The following is a 21,681-nucleotide window of genomic DNA, read 5'->3' as shown; positions in this document are numbered from 1 at the left end:
GGAATTTGTTAGCAATGCAATTCTTGAGACCTACTTCTACCTTACGAATTGGCAACTCTGAGGGATGGACTAATCACTTCATGTTTTAATAAGCTCTTGGTGATTTTTATGTACATTAATGTTAGAGAACCACTATTAGAAAAATCTTTCTTTCTAGGTCTCAAAACTACGACTGAGTTTGGGAAGCATGTTTGTTATTTGAAAATCACTGTACTAACAAGATTTGAAAGAACTAGAAAGGGACATAAGGAAACTAGTATATCAAATGTTATTGCCGGTGATCATTTAAGCACTTGAAATATGTTTAATGCTTGTCATTAAATCTCTCAAGAATGGTTAAATGAGTTACTTAGCATAAAGAAAAGTGGCATATTAATCAGAGATACTGATGCATTGTTTCCTAGAGAGAGAACTCAACAAAAGGTGAATTTAAATTTCAGTTAGATATATGTTAGTCCCAAGAAACATCTTAATGGGAAGTAGCACTAAACATTTTGAAGGGATATAAGGTGATTTTTAAATCAATTTTCAATGAGAGTAGTGTAGAGAACCGCTATTTGGAATTGTTCGGCTATAATCCCTGCCTGGGGTCAGAGACAGATCTTTGAAGTAGCATCCTCTTCTCAGTATATAATGACACTAAATACCATCTGATCATCATTTGTTTATTTTTTCACTTGTTATTTTAGAAATGCTTTCAAAGTAAAATAAGGACTACTGGGAAGTAAAGATGCCTAACTTGAATGTTGATGTTACAGTCTTAGAGACTTTGGAGTAAGATTGTCAAGTGAATTCATGTGTTTTGAAAAAGCTTTTATGACTTCTTAATGAGGTTTAAAAGCTGAAAGAATGGGATTAGAACCGTAAAATCCATTACTCTTAACATTTCTTTGGATTGATTTAATGTGTTTGTATATTAGAAATAGATATTTTATTTGGATTGAATCATCATTGTTTACTAAAATATGGTCTGGAAACAATTTCCTGGACAGACAGTATTAAATGCCATAATGACAAAGGATAGCTATGCTTAAACTCTCTAGTTAAGCACTTCAAATAGGAAAATTATCATTTTATACATAGGAATGCTGAGATGTTTTATATATACTTAAATCCAGATGCTATATATTTAAATATTAAGTTTTAGTTCAGTAGAAAATATTTAGTAGGAAAATGTTTAGCTGAGAAAGTAGATTATATGTAATGGAAGACATTACAGAAAACTACATTTGCATCCTTATTCAAACCCAGTTATAATGCAGTTATAACCCAGTTATAATGCAGATATTGGATGAGTTGGGAAAGAGCACTAATTAGCTTTTTCTTCAGCTTTTGAGAGACCTAAGACTGTGGCGTAGTTAATTGGATTGACTGAGGCCATGTGGTCTGGTGTGCATGAGGTTGGGATTTCAGTATGAGGACCTAGGTTCCAGTTGCAACTTTATTTCTTAGAGGTTTTGTCACCTTGGGCAAGGTTAATTCTTTGGGACTGCCTTAATTTCTATGCATATAAACATAAAGAGTAATACTATTTATTTCAATGGCTTGTTTTAAGTATAAAACAGATTAATGTAAATGAGACATGCTTTGAAGGTAGAAAAACAGATGTTAAATTATTAATAAAGTAGAAAGTATATTTCTAATATTTAAAGAGAACTGTATAAGAAGAATCATGGCTGAGTAACATTTTTGAATTATGCAATAAATTCTTTTCTGGCATGTTACAAATGCAGCCGCTATGGAAGAATATGTAAAATGTTTCACACATCAGATGTCTTTATCATGCTCAGTGCACATAAATGCAGTCATGTGATATATGTTGTAAGACTTTTATAAAGGCTTGTGAATTGTGAATGAGAAATTCTTACTCCAGTTGTGCCCTGTAGTTATGAATTAGTGTACAGCTAGGTTCTTATACATACTAACTGTGCTTTCTAACCTGCAAAACAGTTTGATGCTGGATGGTGACTAATTGTAAAATAGGCTTTGCACATGACTTGGTAAACCCAAAGTAAGTTTTGGACATGCCCAACTTTTTGATATTTGAAATGACAAGCTTAAAAGATTATTGCTAAAAGTATCTTAAATACAATTTGGGGTCAGTACTCTTAGGAAGATTTGAAGTACTTTTTAAAAAGGATTGTATGATACAAAATCTCCCTAGAAACTTTTTTTTGAGGTTTCATAGGCACTAAAAAATATAATTTTTACTTTCAATTAAAAACAAATTCTAGCATTTTACAATTTTCTCACAATTCAAATTATCAATATATATGTAATTTAACTATCACAAATTATTGAACTATAAATGTTACAAATGGCTTTTATTAACCTCTAAATTAAACAAATCTAATATAAAGCCTAAGTATGTTTAATAATATAATTTCAAGTAATTTCAGCCATATTTCTGAACTGTATCTGAAAAAGTATATTAACTTGTCACTTTTTCTAATGAGATTGGTAGGCTAAATTTTAGGAGCACTGAGACTTATTTGGATAGATGTTTGGTTTTAAATATGGGTACAGAAATCACTTGGTGTGACAAGCCGTCTGAAAAATGCAAATAAGAACGACTGTGTTTGAGGAATGAGTGAGAGAAATTAACATATGTCGACTACTTAGAAAAGCTGTGTTCATCTAAGTGTTGTAGACACAGAATTTTAAAATATGTTGTGTTTAAATTGCTGTAGGAACTAACCTGTAATTGAAAGGAAGTTCAGGGAGTGAGTATGGTTTAATGAATGTGAGTGGGGCCCTGTAGATACACCTTTGCCAGAATGTGCCCCAGTGTGAAAAGTAAACTGACCTATGAAAATCTAAGCCAGGCACAGTGGCTCACACCTGTAATCCCAGCATTTGAGAGGCCAAGGTGGAAGGATTGCTTGAGGCCTGGAGTGTGAAAATCTATTTGCCATGTCATGTCTTATGACTGAGAGGGCTTCTGGAGACAGTATCTCCAGTTTGTTTGTTTGAATGACTGTAGCTGTTTCAAGATATTTATGTTTTCTCATAGAATGAAGACAAACACAGAGATGGTGTGTCTAAGAAACTTCAAAAGGTGTAGACCTCCTGACTGAAGCATATTGGATTTATTTAATTTTTTTCACTATAGTAAGTATAAATATTTAAAACACTTTTTTTGGTCAATGTTGACTTGTATTTTTATTGAATAAATATTCACTCTGTCAAATACCCTTATCATTGTTAGAGCTATTGTTGTTTTCATTCTTCTACAATTTCAGTTGCATATCTTAAATGAATTTAATTCTCAGGACCTTTGAGAGGACAAATGAAACATGAATTTAGAGCTGAAAGAACCCTTTGAAATTATCTGCTTCACTCTTTTTATCCATTACAAGAAATTCCTGTGCAACTCTCCTGATGGATGGTCATTTTATTTATCAAGATTCTGCTCAGGACATAGAGCTGAACTATTTCACAGAGCGGCCAGTTCGATGACTTTCCACCACAGATTGAATCAAAATGTGATTTTCTAAAGCTTCCACCTACCTGGTTCTACCTTGGGAACAAATCCACTATTCTTTCACCTGTGAGGTGGTTGCGCAAAAATGTAAAGATAAATTCTCGGGCTCACCTAGTCATCTATTATCTCAGCTGAATATCATCAATTACCTGTGTTCCTCTGTAGGAAATGGTTTAGAAACAACAGCTCCTGGTTAGTTTTTTGCCCATTTTATCTTTAACCTGTAACCGAGCATTGGGTTTCAGTATTGTGATCTCATGAGGCAGGTACAGAAGGACTGCAGCTCCTTTATCTGGGTTTACCTATTAATATGGCCAGATGTTATAATCAATATTTCAGCATAACAGCTGTCACATGACTAGCTGAAAGTATGCATACATGTCAACTAAAATCCTAAACTGTTTTTCACATGTTCTTTCTTTCATCCAGCAGTGTTTTCTACCATCCCTCACACCCCTGGCCACATCATATGTGTAGTATTTTGAGGTCTAAGCTCAGGACTTTCTCTTTGCCTCATGTATTCCTCTCATTTTAGTTTCTGTCTTACCTCGACACACAATTATGTAAGGCAGAGAGGTGAGGCAGAATGAGAAGAGTTGAGAGTTAGAAATAGACCCACTAAACTGGAGTGAAGGAGAGAAGCCCTGAAGAGCTATATAATCCACCTACAGGTCCTAGGAGGAAGGTGAATCCATATAATATTATGTGATACCCAGAGAGGACACAAGCAGAAAGTAGTGCTCCAGTCCAGCAGTTAAGCTCAGAAATTGTAAAATGCCTTAACAGGTACAAGAGCATGAAGCTGTAGGGTTCAGGGTCAGATGGTCAGGAATACGCTAAGGATGAGACTTATTAACAGGGAGCAGGGACTCTGTAATGGGACTCTAAGGTTCAAGGCAGGATACCAGACCCCAGAAAGAGGGCAAATGAGAGTAAAAAAGTCTTCCTGGCCAGGCACAGTGGCTCAGGCCTGTAATCTCAGCTCTTTGAGAGGCCAAGGTGGGCAGATCATGAGGTCAGGAGTTCAAGACCAGCCTGGCCAACATGGTGAAACCCCATCTCCTGTCTCTACTAAAAAGACACAAAAATTAGCTGGGCGTGATGCCATGCACCTGTAGTCCCAGCTGCTCGGGAGGCTGAGGCGGGAGGATTGTTTGGACCCAGGAGGCGGAGGTTTCAGTGAGCTGAGATCACGCCACTAGACTCCGTCTCAAAAAAAAGAAAAAAAAAAAGGCTTCCTTGGGGATGCTACTAATACTAGAGTGTCTAGAGAGTAACTCTGGCCCAGAATAAATGATAAGACTTCAGACTCAAGAAAATCCAAGAGAAACCCTTGAAAATAGATTAGAGCTGGACTACCAGCAAGGGGGCACCATGCTACCATTATTATTTTTCTTCTTTTTCTTACCAGATATTTTCTAAGACCCACATATTTCCTTTTACCTTACTCTGTGCCATCTTATAGATCATCTGGATTTTACTGATTAGCAATTTTTGAAACAATTGATGTATGTAAGACTCAACATAGAAATTCTCAGGAATGTTGTCTGAATACTTTTCAGTATGAAAACACAAGATAATCTTGTTTTCCTGAAGGCAAAAATAACTTAATAATGGAATATGCCTTAATCGTTTATCCTTTTAGTACTTTGCCATCACAACATTAAACATGAGAGGGAGTCCCCGTGATAGAATATTCTAGCAGAGCTTTTCTTTCTTATTCTTTTTTAAGCCATAACTTTTAAATACTTCCCAACTTTTAAATACTCTAAGTTTTTTAATACTCATGTACTTAAATTACAAAGCGAAAGCTTGTGTGGAAAGGAGATAATGCATTCAGTGACAGGTTGTTTTGGGCATGGAATTGTAGACCCCTCTAAGCCTGAGGGGTAATTTCACAAAGCAGAGCTTGCTTAAAAGAGGCTCCTTGTGGTGACTAAAACAACTCTTGGGCTGTAAGTGATGCTTCAGACATGGGACAAGGTGTGGAAAGGAGCTTACTCAGACATTTTGGAAGGTAAAATGTGACCACTGGAAATTAGGTGGCTGGCTGTGGTGACTCATAGCTGTAATTCCAGCACTTTCAGAGGCCAAGCAGGGAGGATCACTTGAGGCCAAGAGTCTGAGGCCTGTGAGACCCTGTCTCAAAAAAAAAAAAAAAAAAAAAAAGGAGGAAAGAAAGAAAGAAAGAAAAATATTAGCAGCATAGGAACAAGTTTTTCAAATGTCAGTTGAAGAAAAATTGGCTCCTGGTTTTTAGTAGCCTAGCCTGGAGTTGAGATACAAGAGGTAATGAGATAATTACCTCAAGGGCTACCCCTAAATTTCTTTCTAGTCACTATCACTAAATGGTCCCCCATCTAAGAGACTATGGTTCAGAGTTGGATGGCCTATGGTTTCAAATGAAACCAGAAGACTTATGTGCCCCATAATCAGCTCTTCCTTTTAGGTTTTAACCCAGAGCTAAATCCTACTTGGGAAGGAGGGCATGTGTGTATGAATATTAGAGTAAAATGCTTATTTGAGTACTTGCTTCAGTAGTGTTTCTTTTATTTCCCTCTTCCAGTTTCTGTCCTCCTACAAGGGAAAGTCATGATTACACTAACTGAGCTAAAATGCTTAGCAGATGCCCAGTCATCTTATCACATCTTAAAACCATGGTGGGACGTCTTCTGGTATTACATCACACTGATCATGCTGCTGGTGGCTGTGCTGGCCGGAGCTCTCCAGCTGACGCAGAGCAGGGTTCTGTGCTGTCTTCCATGCAAAGTGGAATTTGACAATCACTGTGCCGTGCCTTGGGACATCCTGAAAGCCAGCATGAACACATCCTCTAATCCTGGGACACCGCTTCCGCTCCCCCTCCGAATTCAGAATGACCTCCACCGACAGCAGTACTCCTATATTGATGCCGTCTGTTATGAGAAACAGCTCCATTGGTTTGCAAAGTTTTTCCCCTATCTGGTGCTCTTGCACACGCTCATCTTTGCAGCCTGCAGCAACTTTTGGCTTCACTACCCCAGTACCAGTTCCAGGCTCGAGCATTTTGTGGCCATCCTTCACAAGTGCTTCGATTCTCCATGGACCACCCGCGCCCTGTCAGAAACAGTGGCTGAGCAGTCAGTGAGGCCTCTGAAACTCTCCAAGTCCAAGATTTTGCTTTCGTCCTCAGGGTGTTCAGCTGACATAGATTCTGGCAAACAGTCATTGCCCTACCCGCAGCCAGGTTTGGAGTCAGCTGGCATAGAAAGCCCAACTTCCAGTGTCCTGGACAAGAAGGAGGGTGAACAGGCCAAAGCCATCTTTGAAAAAGTGAAAAGATTCCGCATGCACGTGGAGCAGAAGGACATCATTTATAGAGTATATCTGAAACAGATAATAGTCAAAGTCATTTTGTTTGTGCTCATCATAACTTATGTTCCATATTTTTTAACCTACATCACTCTTGAAATCGACTGTTCAGTTGATGTGCAGGCTTTTACAGGATATAAGCGCTACCAGTGTGTCTATTCCTTGGCAGAAATCTTTAAGGTCCTGGCTTCATTTTATGTCATTTTGGTTATACTTTATGGTCTGACCTCTTCCTACAGCCTGTGGTGGATGCTGAGGAGTTCCCTGAAGCAATATTCCTTTGAGGCGTTAAGAGAAAAAAGCAACTACAGTGACATCCCTGATGTCAAGAATGACTTTGCCTTCATCCTTCATCTGGCTGATCAGTATGATCCTCTTTATTCCAAACGCTTCTCCATATTCCTATCAGAGGTCAGTGAGAACAAACTGAAACAGATCAACCTCAATAATGAATGGACAGTTGAGAAACTGAAAAGTAAGCTTGTGAAAAATGCCCAGGACAAGATAGAACTGCATCTTTTTATGCTCAGCGGTCTTCCAGACAATGTCTTTGAGTTAACTGAAATGGAAGTGCTAAGCCTGGAGCTTATCCCAGAGGTGAAGCTGCCCTCTGCAGTCTCACAGCTGGTCAACCTCAAGGAGCTTCGTGTGTACCATTCATCTCTGGTCGTAGACCATCCTGCACTGGCCTTTCTAGAGGAGAATTTAAAAATCCTCCGCCTGAAATTTACTGAAATGGGAAAAATCCCACGCTGGGTATTTCACCTCAAGAATCTCAAGGAACTTTATCTTTCGGGCTGTGTTCTCCCTGAACAGTTGAGTACTATGCAGTTGGAGGGCTTTCAGGACTTAAAAAATCTAAGGACCCTGTACTTGAAGAGCAGCCTCTCTCGGATCCCACAAGTTGTTACAGACCTCCTGCCTTCATTGCAGAAACTGTCCCTTGATAATGAGGGAAGCAAACTGGTTGTGTTGAACAACTTGAAAAAGATGGTCAATCTGAAAAGCCTAGAACTGATCAGCTGTGACCTGGAACGCATTCCACATTCCATTTTCAGCCTGAATAATTTGCATGAGTTAGACCTAAGGGAAAATAACCTTAAAACTGTGGAAGAGATCATTAGCTTTCAGCATCTTCAGAATCTTTCCTGCTTAAAGTTGTGGCACAATAACATTGCTTATATTCCTGCACAGATTGGGGCATTATCTAACCTAGAGCAGCTCTCTTTGGACCATAATAATATTGAGAATCTGCCCTTGCAGCTTTTCCTATGCACTAAACTACATTATTTGGATCTAAGCTATAACCACTTGACCTTCATTCCAGAAGAAATCCAGTATCTGAGTAATTTGCAGTACTTTGCTGTGACCAACAACAATGTAAGTAAATCCTTTCTTTCTTTTATTCAGTATGTGCCGTACTTGTAGTGCATTACATAGGGAAAGAAAACACACTTCAAATCATACTGTGTGTTCTCAAGCCAAGCCCAATCCGATCTTGCATAAATTACCAAAACACTGAGCATGCATTTTTAACCTAAATTACAAGTCATCGTGGAGATTTTATGAAAAAACATAAAAGCATTTGGCACAGTTCCTGGCACAGAATAGTTGCTCAGCAAATGTTTTTCTCTTTGTTTTTTCCCCAGTTTTCTACATAAACATCACAAAGTATTTTAAACTATTTAATTCGTTATGGTAGAGCTTACTTTTTGTTTTATAAAGGTTTTAGGTATTTAGGGAGTTTGGCAAAACTTTTCAGCTTTCCAAATCTGTCATAATAAAATAACTTCTTGTTCTAAAATGCTGGGATTATGAATTATTCATAAATCCTTTTTGTGATGTGGTGAAAAAGATTTGAAATCTGCATGCATGTCTAGAAAGATGATTCAAAATGAAAGGCCTGCCTCTATAATGCAACACTACAGCTTCTTAGAAGCTTTTTCCAGGATCCATGCTTTAGAATGAACCAAATTTGCAATAGTAAAACCAAATTAAAGAAAACTTAACTTTACCAAACCATGAAAAAACAAATGAGTAGTTTCCTAGGTTAAGATATGGAGGAGGAGGAAAAAGGAAAAATTCACTGTAGTCTAAAGGCAAGAGAGTGAGGCTAATGTCCATTTGGGAAGAAAGAGGGAAAACCTGGTCAGAAATCAAATCTACCAAGGGATGAAACTGACATTCCTCTACTTGAAAATGGGTACAGCTATTCCACCACACTTTAAAATATATTATCCAAAAATTAGCTGGGCGTGGTGGCACACACTTGAAGTCCCAGCTCCTCAGGAGCCTGAGGCAGGAGAATCGCTTGAACCCGGGAGGTGGAGTTGCAGTGAGCCGAGATTCCACCACTGCACTCAAGCCTGGTAACAGAGCGAGACTCTGTCTCAAATAAAAAAAAAAAGAAAATGTATTATCTTTTAGACTTTTTGTAGTTCATATGTCATGGTAAATATAGCTATGAGCATGGTGTTGGCTAATAAACATATTAATCATACATTATTTTTGAAAACCATGGGTGTTAGATAAATACCAGAAAATTGGGGGATGAGAGCAAAATTCATGCTGATTTTTAGAACTCTCAGACTTTATTCGTATGTAAAAGGAGAGAGTCCATTGTTATATAAATGAGACATCTTCAGATCTTAAAGGTTTATGAGATTTTAAAACTACATTAGGATTGACTTAGACTAACAGTGTGCATCAGAATTACCCAAAAGGCTTGCTGAAACACAGATTGCTGAGCCCCGCTCCCAGGGTTTCCGATTCAGTAGGCCAGATGTAGGACCCAAGAGTCTGCATTTCTAAAAAGTCCCCAGGTGGAGCTGATGATGCTGGCCTAGTGACTGCACTCTGAAAAATCACAGGTCTAGAAGTGTATCAGTGCCATTTAATTATGCAGCTGATTAATATTAATATTTTGATCACATTTTTTCCATTGTTAAATTTATAATAAAAATATAAATAATTATTTTTAAAGGCATTGGTTCCACTAAGCAGTTATACACAGTTAAATCACTTTCAAAAATGGATTTTTGAAAGTCGGCGCTTACTCAATTGTTAGCTGGCCATGCATTATTTAAATGTATGAGCAGGTGAATGTTTCCACCAAGTTAATGTAATAAGAAACCTTAAGACCATTAGTACTTTTGACACCAAGTTTATGGAATCCTGGACCATATCTGAAAGAATAAGTGTGAATATCAGACACATGCTTTCTTGAATAAGAAAGAATACTTTGTAGCACAGGCAAAGTCTTACACTGAAAATACTTTATAACCAAAATAGAATGGTATCTTTTTGAGTGGGTTGTCCCAGAAATCTGAGAAAAAGTAGTTGCTGATCATCTTTGGAGCCAAAATGATGAACATGACATCTTTGAATTGGTGAACTTAGGGTCAAAGAAGCACTGTGCAGAGACTATGTAACAACAATATAAATAAACTAAAACTCATCAGAGGACAGCCACCAGGAAGATGAAAACTCTGATGGAATACTTTAGCCTCATGATGGGAACTATAGGTGGGATGGGAGAATTCTCTACAATATTGGTCTTCACATATTTGAAAAATTGACATGGAGAACAAAACTTGCTAGGAATAGCTACAGTGTTAGAACTTAGGGCAAGTGGAGAAAACTAGGGCCATCAGGGGAAGATTTCTCATCTTTCCCATATAGCATTCAAAGATTGAATGAGCATTTGAGGAGGGAAAAGTCATTTTCTTATTAATAAAGCTCTCCAGACAGGGATTGCCAGATACTCAGTAGGAAGGTTGTTAAAGGGCATCAGGAATTCATGTTTCATGTGGGGATTTAACTAATTTTAAGATTATTTACAACCTTCAGAATCTCATGATTCTAAGTTAGATCAGAATATTGAATCACGAGGTCAGGAGTTTGAGACCAGCCTGGCCAATATGGTGAAACCCCGTCTCTACTAATAATAAAAAATTTAGCCGGGCATGGTGGCACGCGCCTGTAGTCCCAGCTACTTAGGAAGCTGAGGCAGAAGAATCGCTTGAACCCGGGAGACAGAGGTTGCAGTGAGCCAAGATCTTGCCACTGCACTCTAGCCTGAGCGACAGAGCAAGACTCCATCTCAAAAAAGGAAAAAAAGAAAATACCACATTGGCTGCATACATAGTTAGACATGCATATCCAAAGAAATTCAAGCCAATTAATCCATGTGGAATGGCAGTTAATAAAGATTCCTATAAGAGGCATTTTAAATGTCTGATCTCAAGACTTGGGCAGTGTATCAGGTTTATAGATGGAGTCAACAAATACTACCTCTTAAGCAGAAAAGACATTAGTTGAAAGGATATTAGGTATCTCATATTACCACTGAAAAGATTGCAAAACCAAGCTTGGAAAACAATCAGGCACAAAGTCAGTCAGGCAGCAGTGAGGACTGTAACCAGAATCATAGCGGAAAAGCACAATGGTGAGGATACACTGCCGAGGACCTTACCAGCTCAGAGCACTGGTTCTGTTCTTGAAAACTTGATGTTGCTGCTGTTGTGACCCTAGGCCTCCCACAGAATAGATTCTTCATGGCTTCCACTTCTTTGTGATGTTAGCCCCGGTTCAAAGTCCGAGTCTGAGCAACTGATTGGCATAGCTAATGAATGCCCACATTGTGGCTATAGGAGAGCTGAGAATACAAGAATCTGGTGGCAGTAGTTTCTCTAGTAGAAAGTGAGCTCTACTACCCACCAAGACTCATAAGGTAGGGAATTCCCTCGACATGGGAACGTGCTGGGCAGTCCCTGGGTGGCGGATATTCACTGAGCAGGCACTTCAGGGTGTCTTCCATAGGACGGTAGTAGGTGTCACCACAAAAAACATTAAATGTTTCTTTTGATCATATTTTTGCTGCAGGATTCTTCAGAGCCTTTAACATATGAATATGCATTGTGCTTCTCCAAGGAGAGATGGTATGCAATATTCATCAAATGTGTTTGAGCAAGACACCTTTTTTTATAGAGTGACTCTTGTGTTCTGTGAAGCATACCCTAAGAACACTGGATTAGGGAAGTGTTAAAAAATAGAGGTCATCCACAGAGGACTGAAAAAAACATACCAAATATAATAAGAGATGAGACCATTTAGTAAGGTGGGTCAGAATGGAGAGTGCCTGGAAGTCTGCCAGTCAAATTCATGTTTGATTCATCGGATAGTGACTAGGGTGAGACTTGAGCTTAAAAGTGCTAGTTAGCCTGAACTGGTACCTTCAAAGAAGGCTCTGATTGTAGCATATAAAAGGCTTAGGAGAGGACAGCCAAGAAACAAAACCCCATGGAAAGGTTGAATCAGTTATGATTTAGAAGTAGGAGTATAGATTTAAAACAAGAGACAAAGACTCTCATACCTGAAACGAGCACTGAGTCCGCAGACTGCAGCCTGGGGGTCAAGTCTACCCACTGCCTGTTTTTATACAGCCCAGGCTAGGAAAGGTTTTTACATTTTTAGATGGTTGGGGGAAGAAAATCAAAACAATGTTTTGTGACCCATAAAAATTATATGAAATTCAAATTTCAATTTCTACAAATAGATTCCATCGTTTTTATTAGTGGGCCTGTATTACAACAAAATTATATTCAATTGTTATATTTTGAATTTCATTACTTAAAAATGTATGGAATATTTTTTCTATTATATAAGGACCTACATAATATTTTCACTTTTGCCTCTTGGCCCGGAAAGCCTAAAATACTTATTCTTCTGGTCGTTTGGAGAAAAACTTTACCAGCCCCTACTCTAGTCCACTGCCCTTATTTTACTGAGGCTCAGAGCAATTCACCTGAGGTCTGAAGTTTCCTGGCAAGGGGGCTAGGATGGAACCCAAACATTCTGATTTCTACTCTACTATTCTTCTACTATGTCTCCTATGCATCAATCCAAGTGATTCTACATGGGGTACAGTGGTATATGCGGGTGGACGTGGAAGGTGGGAGAAATGGAGGCAAGATCCATCCCTATCACAGTGCCAAAGAGTAATTGGATTATGGTGGCACTGATTGTAATGGAGAGAAGCACAAGGCCTGGGAAAGGATTGAGCTAGGTTTGCTAAAATCTTAGACCAGTCCAATTTACACCTAGGTCTTCTTACTTCCACATTTGTGCTTTTTTTTTTTTTTTCTTATATTAGTTTGAAGACTTCTAGCCAGAAGGTGAATAATGTAGAAATTCCTTCTGAAGATCATCTATGTGACACTGGGTTTTGTTATTTTTGGCATCACTACTTAGAAACAGAAATATTCAGCTGTGTTTCTTGAAATGATTGGACTTTAGGGTTTGGTAAGCATTTCCTGAGATGGCATGTGTCATTGGCCAGAAAAAAAAAAAAAAAAGGAAATCTGGTATTGAGAAGGATTCTAAAGTAAGATCTCAGCCTCTGGGAAAAAGCCAGGGGTATTTAATTAACAACGTCAGCCATAGATGTAAAAGAAAACCATCCTGTTCTTGGGGACTTCAATTCATTTTGCTGAAGACATTTGGTTGTCAGAGAATTCTAGGATGTAGAGAGATAATATAGCCATTAGTTTTTGTTGTTGTCATCTATTTTGTAGTTTATCATATAGTTTATGTGTGCATTATATGTTGTAGTTTATTCCATAAAACTATTTTATTGTTGAAGTATGTCATCCCCATAGTAGTCTGTAAGCTTTCCCATTGGTTTTTTTTAGAAGAAATCAGTGATCCACTAAGGTAATTTTTGGCTCTCTGGCTCATGTGTCATACAGTCTAAGAAAAGGCATGCTAAATAAATTAGTTTTAAATAATTGTTTTCTAACATTTTTTATAAAATTTGTTGACCCAGGCAAAATTGGAGTTCTTGTAAGCTTCAAGGCAAACTTTTTAAAGCTGTAAGTAGATTTTTCAGGATAAAATTGCTGAATTGAAGGAAAGTCTTGAGTCTTTAACAAAACTCCCCAGGCTCCTTTAGAAAAATTGAATGAGGGTAGGTGAGGTAAGATCCTCTGCCTTAGCTGGGCAGAGAGCTGGAGAGAAAGCCCCAGAGATGGACCCTCGCACATAGCCAGCACAGCCCTTGACTCACTTTCACAGCAGCAATGCTAAGGGGCTGGCCCTGAGGCCCACTCCCACTACCTTGGGAAATCCCTCTCTTCTAGTGGAGCCTAAGAAGTTCACTAAAATCACAGATGTAGAGATTTGGAAGGAGACTGGTGGGAATGTGGTAGTAGCTGATAGCCAGACAAGAGAGTGAGGGCAGTGGCTTCAGGGTAATCACCCAGTAGGAAATCAGTCCAGTTAAACGAGGTACTTGCTGGGAATCTGAAGCTGACTGAAGAAGGGAAATACGGAATTCCCTAATGCAGCTCAGGTTAGGGCACTTTTCTTCATACCACTCATTACAGACAATTGTGTAATCGTTTCATGTTTCTCTCTTCTGTGAGACTTGTGCTTCTCAACTGGGAATGATTTTGCCTCCCAAGAGACATATGTCTGGAAACATTTTTGGTTGTCACAACTGGGAAGGGGAGTGGCACTGGTAACTGGTGGGTAGAGGCTGAGGATGCTGCTAAACATCCTACACTGCACAGGACAGCCCCACAGCAAGAATTTTTCCACCCACAGTGTCAACAGTGCTGAGGCTGAGATGTCCATGGTGACCTGCATTAGGCTAAAGTTTTCAAAGGCAGTCTTTCTAACTCAGTACTTTATCCCAGCAGCTAGCTGGGAGTCTGGCACATTAGAAGGCACTCAGCACGTGCTCACTGAATATAAATGAGCCAAGCCTAATTTCTTTTTTAGCCAGTTTGCCTGAGTCATTTCATAGGCACCAACAAGCACTCTTAATAATGCACACTGCAAAGGACTGATTTTTTTCCTCCACTTGGACATCACTGATCCTACTTCTGAGCTGCAGGTATCTCTGTGCAGAAGGGGTTGCCTTAGAAAGAGGTTATATTTCTTCTCATCTCTCTGCCTCATCTCCCAATGTAAGTCTGCATATGTAGGGTTTGCATCTGCTCTTGGAAAGGAAATGAAAGTAAAGGGTAGATATTTTTCCCTTTGTTTATATCTAATATTTTGGTGTACAATGATGATCTATATGGAATGTTGTTCTTAGCAGTGACAATCATTATTTTTAACAATATACAGCACTGAACGTGTGTTGGAGGGGTGATGTAGGAGAATGGACTTTACAACATCATTAACATTTTTAATGGAATTTGGTCATTTTTTAGTTTATATAAAAGCTATTTATCCTTTTGAGGAGAGACAGTTCTGGATGGCCCTAGAAACTTGTCTCCCAGCCAAGTCCGCATTAGCCCGTCAGAGGATATAGGCCAAGTCCCTGAGTGCCCTTTTTATCCCTGTTTCTAACAAAGCCAGTTTTTGAACCAAGGAACCTACATTATTTCATAGTTTTTGTAGGTGGCCCCTGTCCCCAGCCAATATGTAGAGTATTATGGGGGGTGGGGAGCGGTGGTATGTGCAGTCTATCTATGCTGAGGCCAGACTTATCCCTCAGTGAAGTGATGAGTTGAAGGGATTGTGTATGTGCTCAACTTCTTCTCTGGAGGTCTTTCCTCAATAAACCCTATTTCTTCTATGTACTGTGGCTCCCTTAGAAATTGACATACAACCTATCTACCATATAGGGGAGCAGTCAACGGGAGCAGCTTTAGGAGTTGACCTAATTTGCATAATATTTATTATATTTAAAATTATCTGTGTTATAAATTATTTAGTTGAAACCATGCCAGAGGGAAGGAACAAGAGTAAATATTCAGGTGTATGTGTATGTAGAGGGGAATGAAATGTGCATGTATATATAATCATATTTTTTTGCTCTGCTTCTGTAGGCTTTTTTAAAAAAGAGAATAAAGTTTTCAGTCTGCTGTCAGATTCTTAGGATGTTTTTAAGGGTATTATTCATTACATTACACAGTAAACTTTTTATGAAGACTCTTGAGGGTAATTTATTTCTGATCAAGGACTCAAGAGTAATTATGATTCTTCTTACTGGTTTGTTTTTATCTTAACGACAATGTGTATATAACTACATTTTCTTTAAGAATTGCTTGTTAGAGTGTTTAAAACCAAATTCGTTGCCCACCCATATACAGCAAGGTTGTAGGTGTCCAGGGTAGCCACAGTCCTCACTCCTCATTGTACTCCTGTCTTCATTTTCCCTCTATCTTTTCATCTACTTCAAATTTATCATCATTGTAGTCTGCATCACTTATAAACTTCCAGAAATGTTTTTTTTTTTTTTGGAAAAAAGGTAAATGTCTTATCATAAGCCACCAAAAACCTATTTTACCAGCTTCTTTTTTCTTCCCTTTCCAGATTGAGATGCTACCAGATGGGCTGTTTCAGTGCAAAAAGCTGCAGTGTTTACTTTTGGGGAAAAATAGCTTGATGAATTTGTCCCCTCATGTGGGTGAGCTGTCAAACCTTACTCATCTGGAGCTCATTGGTAATTACCTGGAAACACTTCCTCCTGAACTAGAAGGATGTCAGTCCCTAAAACGGAACTGTCTGATTGTTGAGGAGAACTTGCTCAATACTCTTCCTCTCCCTGTAACAGAACGTTTACAGACGTGCTTAGACAAATGTTGACTTAAAGAAAAGAGACCCGTGTTTCAAAATCATTTTTAAAAGTATGCTCGGCCGGGCGTGGTGGCTCATGCCTATAATCCCAGCACTTTGGGAGGCCAAGATGGGCGGATTGTTTGAGGTCAGGAGTTCGAGACCAGTCTGGCCAACCTGGTGAAACCCCATCTCTGCTAAAACTACAAAAAAATTAGCCAGGCGTGGTGGCGTGCGCCTGTAATCCCAGCTACTTGGGAGGCTGAGGCAGGGGAATTGCTTGAACCAGGGAGGTGGAGGTTGCAGTGAGCCGAGATTGTGCCACTGTACACCAGCCTGGGTGACAGAGCAAGACTCTATCTCAACAACAACAACAAAAATGCTCCAGGGCTTTAAATGAGAAGTAAAATTTTCTAAGTTAATAAAGATGAAGAATGGGTGACTTATGATGAACGATAACTAAATGTCTTATTAAAGCAACTGAGTGTCTAGCCCTAAATTAACCAGGTAAAAACTGTTAACACTAACCTGAAGTTTTGTGAATAACTGTTCTTTAACTTATTGAGATGTTGCAAGAAATGCACATCCAGGGTGGACTGGGAGCTATGAAATGACTAAATTCCTCCTTGCAGTGTTTACCTTCAAGATTGTATAGGTATTCTCTCCTCTTCTTCCCCCAGTCCCCATTACTTATTTGCACACTTGTTTTAACTGACTTCCTGTTTTGATGTTTATCACCAAGACCATAAACTCATCAATATGAATTTTCTTGATGTATACTCACGACTGTCTTTGATTTATATTCCTAAATTTTTTTAGATAGGGTATGTTGTGCTTGGCAGAATTCTTTTTTGGCTTAATTTTTACTTCCTTTCCCAGCTTGCTTGAGTCTTCCTTAACCTGGTTTTCTCTTAACACCAACGATGAACCCTGAGAAAATGCCTGCATTTGGCCTTTGCCTAGAACAGGAGCTGAGTATTTAAGATGTATTATCCTCGGGGCATCCTGAAAATTAATGTATTCCCTTTTCTTCTTGTCTATCATCAAAGCCTTTTTTTATTTGTTAAGAATTTTTATATTAAATGTAAAACATATAGATATTTTCTATTGTATAATCTTGGATTCAACATCTGTGAGGATCATTTTTGTAAGATACATAGAATTTATGCATTTCTTTATGAACTTACTGTTAGTGTTCTTGGTTTCGGCTGTTTATGACTCATGTTTATGTACATTCTGCTCCAAAATGTTTTTGTACTCTGCAACTAATTACTTTTGGATAACAAAAGCCTTGTGTTTAATGCCCTAAAGTATTTGGGGGTTTCCTTGTGAGAGGGTGGCCGAATCATCTACCTCTCTCTTCCCTAGTCGCTGTGCAATCGTACGGGTAAAATTCTTAATTACTTACAAAAACTGTGATAGAGGGGAGAGGTACAGATTTGGTTTTTAAATTGATTTTAAAATACTTTATAGAAATTTAGTAAGAGTTAAAGCAAAAGACTTTTTTTCCCTCCATCTATGTAATCTCTAGCTATGATTATAATGTAAAACAGCCTCTATTCAGTATCTAAAATGAGTTCTCAAAACCCACAAAGAAATAGATCCATTTAACTGAAATTCATCTCATGCCTTTATCTAACTCTTCTGGAAAATACATTTTGCTCCTTTTTATAAAGAGCTTTGTGCTTGGCCTTTTATTATGCATATTTTTAATGAATAAAATCAACTGACTCATTTTTGGGAAATGTACATCTTTAATGTGTTTTTCCCTAAGGGTCTAGGCATTATGATGCCACCTCTTCATTTTGGATATAACTATGAAGAAATCTATTAACTGCACCTACACAAAACTGGAAAACACTATAGGTAAACAGTACTGTGTATATGGAATTGTGGTGCGTGGTATGTGTTTTCTCTTGCTTTGTTCCAGAAAGATGAAAGTGAGTCTTTAAAGCATAGCAAATAGAGCTTCCCCTCACCTGCCACACACTCCTGCACTAAAGTTCAGAGAAAAGAATTATTCAAATCAAATGAAATTTGAATAATATTAGCTATCAGGAATATAGGACACCAAACACACTGCCTCACACATTATTGTTTATTCTGAACAGAAAGGAACAGTGTAAAAATAAACTACTTACCAAAACTTGCCTTTAGTCAGATCATTCAGCTCTCAGGGAAGCAGGTATAACTGATGAAACTTCTAGGACTTCAGAAAACAGATTCTAATTATATCCATGTTTTTTGTTGTTATTTTCATTTTTTAAGTGTGAGTTGATGTTTATTTTAGTGTTTCACAATAGAATTATCATGTATACTGATTCCAGTGTGGCATGTGATTAAGTTTTGGACATGAATATGCCAAAAGTGCTTAAATGTTTTTGGCCACATAACTAGCTAGAATTTCAAAACAAAATTCAGATTTGCTACCATTCACCTGACGAACTTCTCCATGGCTCGTCACTGGTTTGGTTCAACTGCAAAAGTCATTGGCTAAATTTTCCTTATCACCTACATAAATTTCTGGAGGAATTTACTAGCAGGATTAATAATGAATATTATAAACTGCTTTCCACACACTAGGGTATAATTATTGGTGCAATCTATGTTGTTCTTGATGCCATGGTTTTACATCTTTTAATTTAAACCTTATACACCAGTGTTTAGGTCGCTTTTGAGACAAGGTAGCCCTGATGCAAGGAACAATGAGGCTACTACTTCACATAAAAAATAGGGTGTTAATACCACCTTTACTGTACTGTTGGAGCAGATCTTTATTTTACAAGTGTTCATATTCACATAAGAGAATTTTAAATGAAAATTAAGTTTGTTAAATTATAATTATGAGACTTTTGTTGGCATTTGATTTCAAGAATACATATGCATTTTCTAAAAAATAAATGTGGAGGTTATTCAGAACAAAATTCATAGCTTATGGTAGTAATGGCATGAATTAATTTTATTTGCATGCACACACAGACACACATACTTCATATATGCAAATTATAACATTAGTTTTTGATATATCTAGTGGTTTTTTTTTTCAAAATTGCAGGAGGTTGTAGATTAAATAAGTAAGATAGCACGTTTTTTAATTCATTAATCATGAAGTGCTCTGTTCCCTAAGTTATGACATTTAGAAGAAATCACATGCTCAAACTTAATCTGAGAACCTAAGTGTTTTTGAGCTTTCCAGTAAAGGAGCAGTGTTCTTTTCCTAACTTACATCAGGGTACATCTGTGTGGCACACAGATACTATATTTTCATTCTTCACTCCCAGTCTTAATTTCTTTCCCCTGTATGTCACTGTATTTTATGTCACTTCACATTGTGTTAAACAGGGTAAATAGAGATCCTCAGTATCTCAGTGCTGTGGCATAGCTCCAATAGGTGTGCTGTGGTGCACTGCAGTGATGTATTTGCATAACATCGTTTGATAGTGAAAAATTTTTTTTCAGTTCAAGTGTTTTGTGATTAAAATTTTATGTTTAATTAAAATATTGCATAATATTGATGGGTTCAAAAACCATTAAAATAATCAAACAATTATTCTGTGCCCTTAACATTATTTTCTTGTGTTTTCAATAAAATTTTCTTTTCATCTTTCCATCTTCACATTCTCTTAGCATCATCCTATGCACATAAGGTATGTTGTTTTTCTTCTCCACTCACCTACCGCACTAAATTTGATCAGCAATTGTACAGTAACAGAATATATTTGTGCCAGAAGATTTGCAATGATATTTGAGCATGTATTTATTTAGGAGGAAGCCAGTGCCTGTAATTATGTCTCATTGAGTAGTTTTACTTTGCCCATCCTGCAGTATTTAGAGCTGATCTGTACCCAAAGCAGGACAATGTAACTGTAGATCTGCTTTGTTTTCAGTAACTGTACATTGCATCAGAATCTGTTTATTTCTATCTGGAAACAGACAGAATGGTGGGGGAGGGATGGAGTTATTTTGCATCCTAGTTTGTATTATGAAGCCATCATATATATATTTGAAATAGTATAAGCTAATTACTGTTGCAGAATGCCCTCGATATAATTATTTCTTTTCAGCTGGATGTGAAAAGCTGAAGCAGTGAAAACCTGCAGTCTTATTTCATTGGTTTCCTTCTGTTTCTTGTCCATCACTTCTGTATCCACAGGGAGCTATCTACTACATACCTTTGGTAACAGGCTACATTCTCTTCAGATTTTTTATATGAATAATTTCATCAGCACTAAAGCATTAACATAGAATAATGAGCCAAAGTACTGAGTCGAGATGGCTTTCAGTTGAGTTTAATTTCATATTTAACTTTTGCATTTGACTTGTATAATACACTACTGCTGAGAAAAACAATTAAGAATGCCTTTTGCATGTTGTACATTATCTCTAACAGAGATGGTGCAATTTTAAGAATACAAAGGGGTATAGAGTTAGAATGGATGTGTTCGTGCATATATATGTTGTATTTAAATATTAATGTTTACAAGAAGATTTTTAAAAAATTCTTCAAATACTTCACTTAGTGAAATAATGGGCCAATCTAGAATAGAGACATTTTATTTGGTTAGTGCAAGAGTGAAAGCTAGCATTTGTTAACCTTCACATATTTATCTGTGTACAATTGTTTTTGCTTCTGGTAATGAATTATTAGAAAATGGAAGATTTTGTTCAATGTTTTTGGCCCTCAGGTTTACTGTGTAAATCTGCATTTTTGGTGGTAAATCCCTTTGCCACAGATTCAGTAGCTTTTGGTAAACTTCACTGTTTTTAAAGTACCTTTTGTGTAAAATAAAGATCCAATTTTTATAACAAATGGCAAATAAAAACAGTAAATGCTGGAAGAAGTTGACTACTAATTTTAACCAAGTTCCAAAAGTGATTCCCTCTCTCTTCTCATGCTTCCTTGTACCGTCGTACTGTTATTCACCAAATAATAGATTTCAGATTTACATGTGAATCTTACAACAATGGTATGAGTTTTCAAAATATGCTACCATGGCCACAAAATAACAAGCACCTGAAAAGAGCTGCGTGGATCCTAGAATACATGGGTTGCGGGGGGTAGTAGATCTCTCATGAGTGGGCCCGTCTTTCCTTGGAATTCATCAGGGACAGATGTTCATAGAACACCTCATCTCTCTCCTTTCTTCTCGGTGTCTGTTTCTCCATTTCCTGTTTAACACTGAATTGTGAACCAGGTAAGCAAAAGCTAAAGAACTGCAAGACAGGCAATTCTGAGATGGTTTAGTCAAGGGTGAAAAAATTGAATTACTGGATAA

At 37.7% G+C, this 21,681-nt stretch overlaps 3 protein-coding genes across 9 annotated transcripts in view; all 3 read left to right on the top strand.

Annotated features, from left to right (window-relative positions):
- The window catches only part of LOC129144050 (uncharacterized), a 53,590-nt gene extending 50,479 nt beyond the window's left edge, over positions 1 to 3,111 (top strand). For 5 of the 7 annotated variants that reach the window (XM_063799834.1, XM_063799823.1, XM_063799828.1 and 2 more), the window contains exon 3: positions 3,014 to 3,077. In XM_063799834.1, the coding sequence (XP_063655904.1) occupies positions 3,015 to 3,077 (63 nt within the window). In that variant the 5' untranslated portion in view covers position 3,014. Of the gene's footprint in view, positions 1 to 3,013 lie in introns of all 7 variants that reach the window. The other 2 variants (XM_063799833.1, XM_063799818.1) reach the window with 2 other exon arrangements.
- Positions 3,112 to 6,076: 2,965 nt separating this feature from the next.
- On the top strand, positions 6,077 to 21,246 carry LRRC8B (leucine rich repeat containing 8 VRAC subunit B). The gene is made up of 2 exons (XM_009424941.4): positions 6,077 to 8,215; positions 16,163 to 21,246. The coding sequence occupies exons 1-2, from the start codon at positions 6,077 to 6,079 to the stop codon at positions 16,433 to 16,435; spliced, it is 2,412 nt and encodes an 803-aa protein (XP_009423216.1). The 3' UTR covers positions 16,436 to 21,246.
- The window catches only part of LRRC8C (leucine rich repeat containing 8 VRAC subunit C), a 134,800-nt gene continuing 121,259 nt past the window's right edge, over positions 8,141 to 21,681 (top strand). Inside the window, exon 1 of the mRNA XM_016922165.3 lies at positions 8,141 to 8,215. The gene's annotated coding sequence lies outside the window, so the exon portion shown is untranslated. The remainder of the gene's footprint in view (positions 8,216 to 21,681) is intronic.

The sequence above is a fragment of the Pan troglodytes genome, chromosome 1 (assembly GCF_028858775.2).
Source record: "Pan troglodytes isolate AG18354 chromosome 1, NHGRI_mPanTro3-v2.0_pri, whole genome shotgun sequence".
In the NCBI taxonomy this organism is placed as follows: domain Eukaryota; kingdom Metazoa; phylum Chordata; class Mammalia; order Primates; family Hominidae; genus Pan; species Pan troglodytes.
The sequence above is the reverse complement of the archived record's forward strand: the minus strand, read 5'-3'. Positions and strand labels throughout refer to the sequence as shown.

What these genes read in the sequence shown, in the direction of transcription:
- LRRC8B (XM_009424941.4), top strand. Translation starts at nt 6,077, where the DNA reads ATGATTACACTAACTGAGCTAAAATGCTTAGCAGATGCCCAGTCATCT. An exon ending in TTGCTGTGACCAACAACAAT is followed by an intron (nt 8,216 to 16,162) that starts GTAAGTAAATCC and finishes TTCCCTTTCCAG; the next exon opens with ATTGAGATGCTACCAGATGG.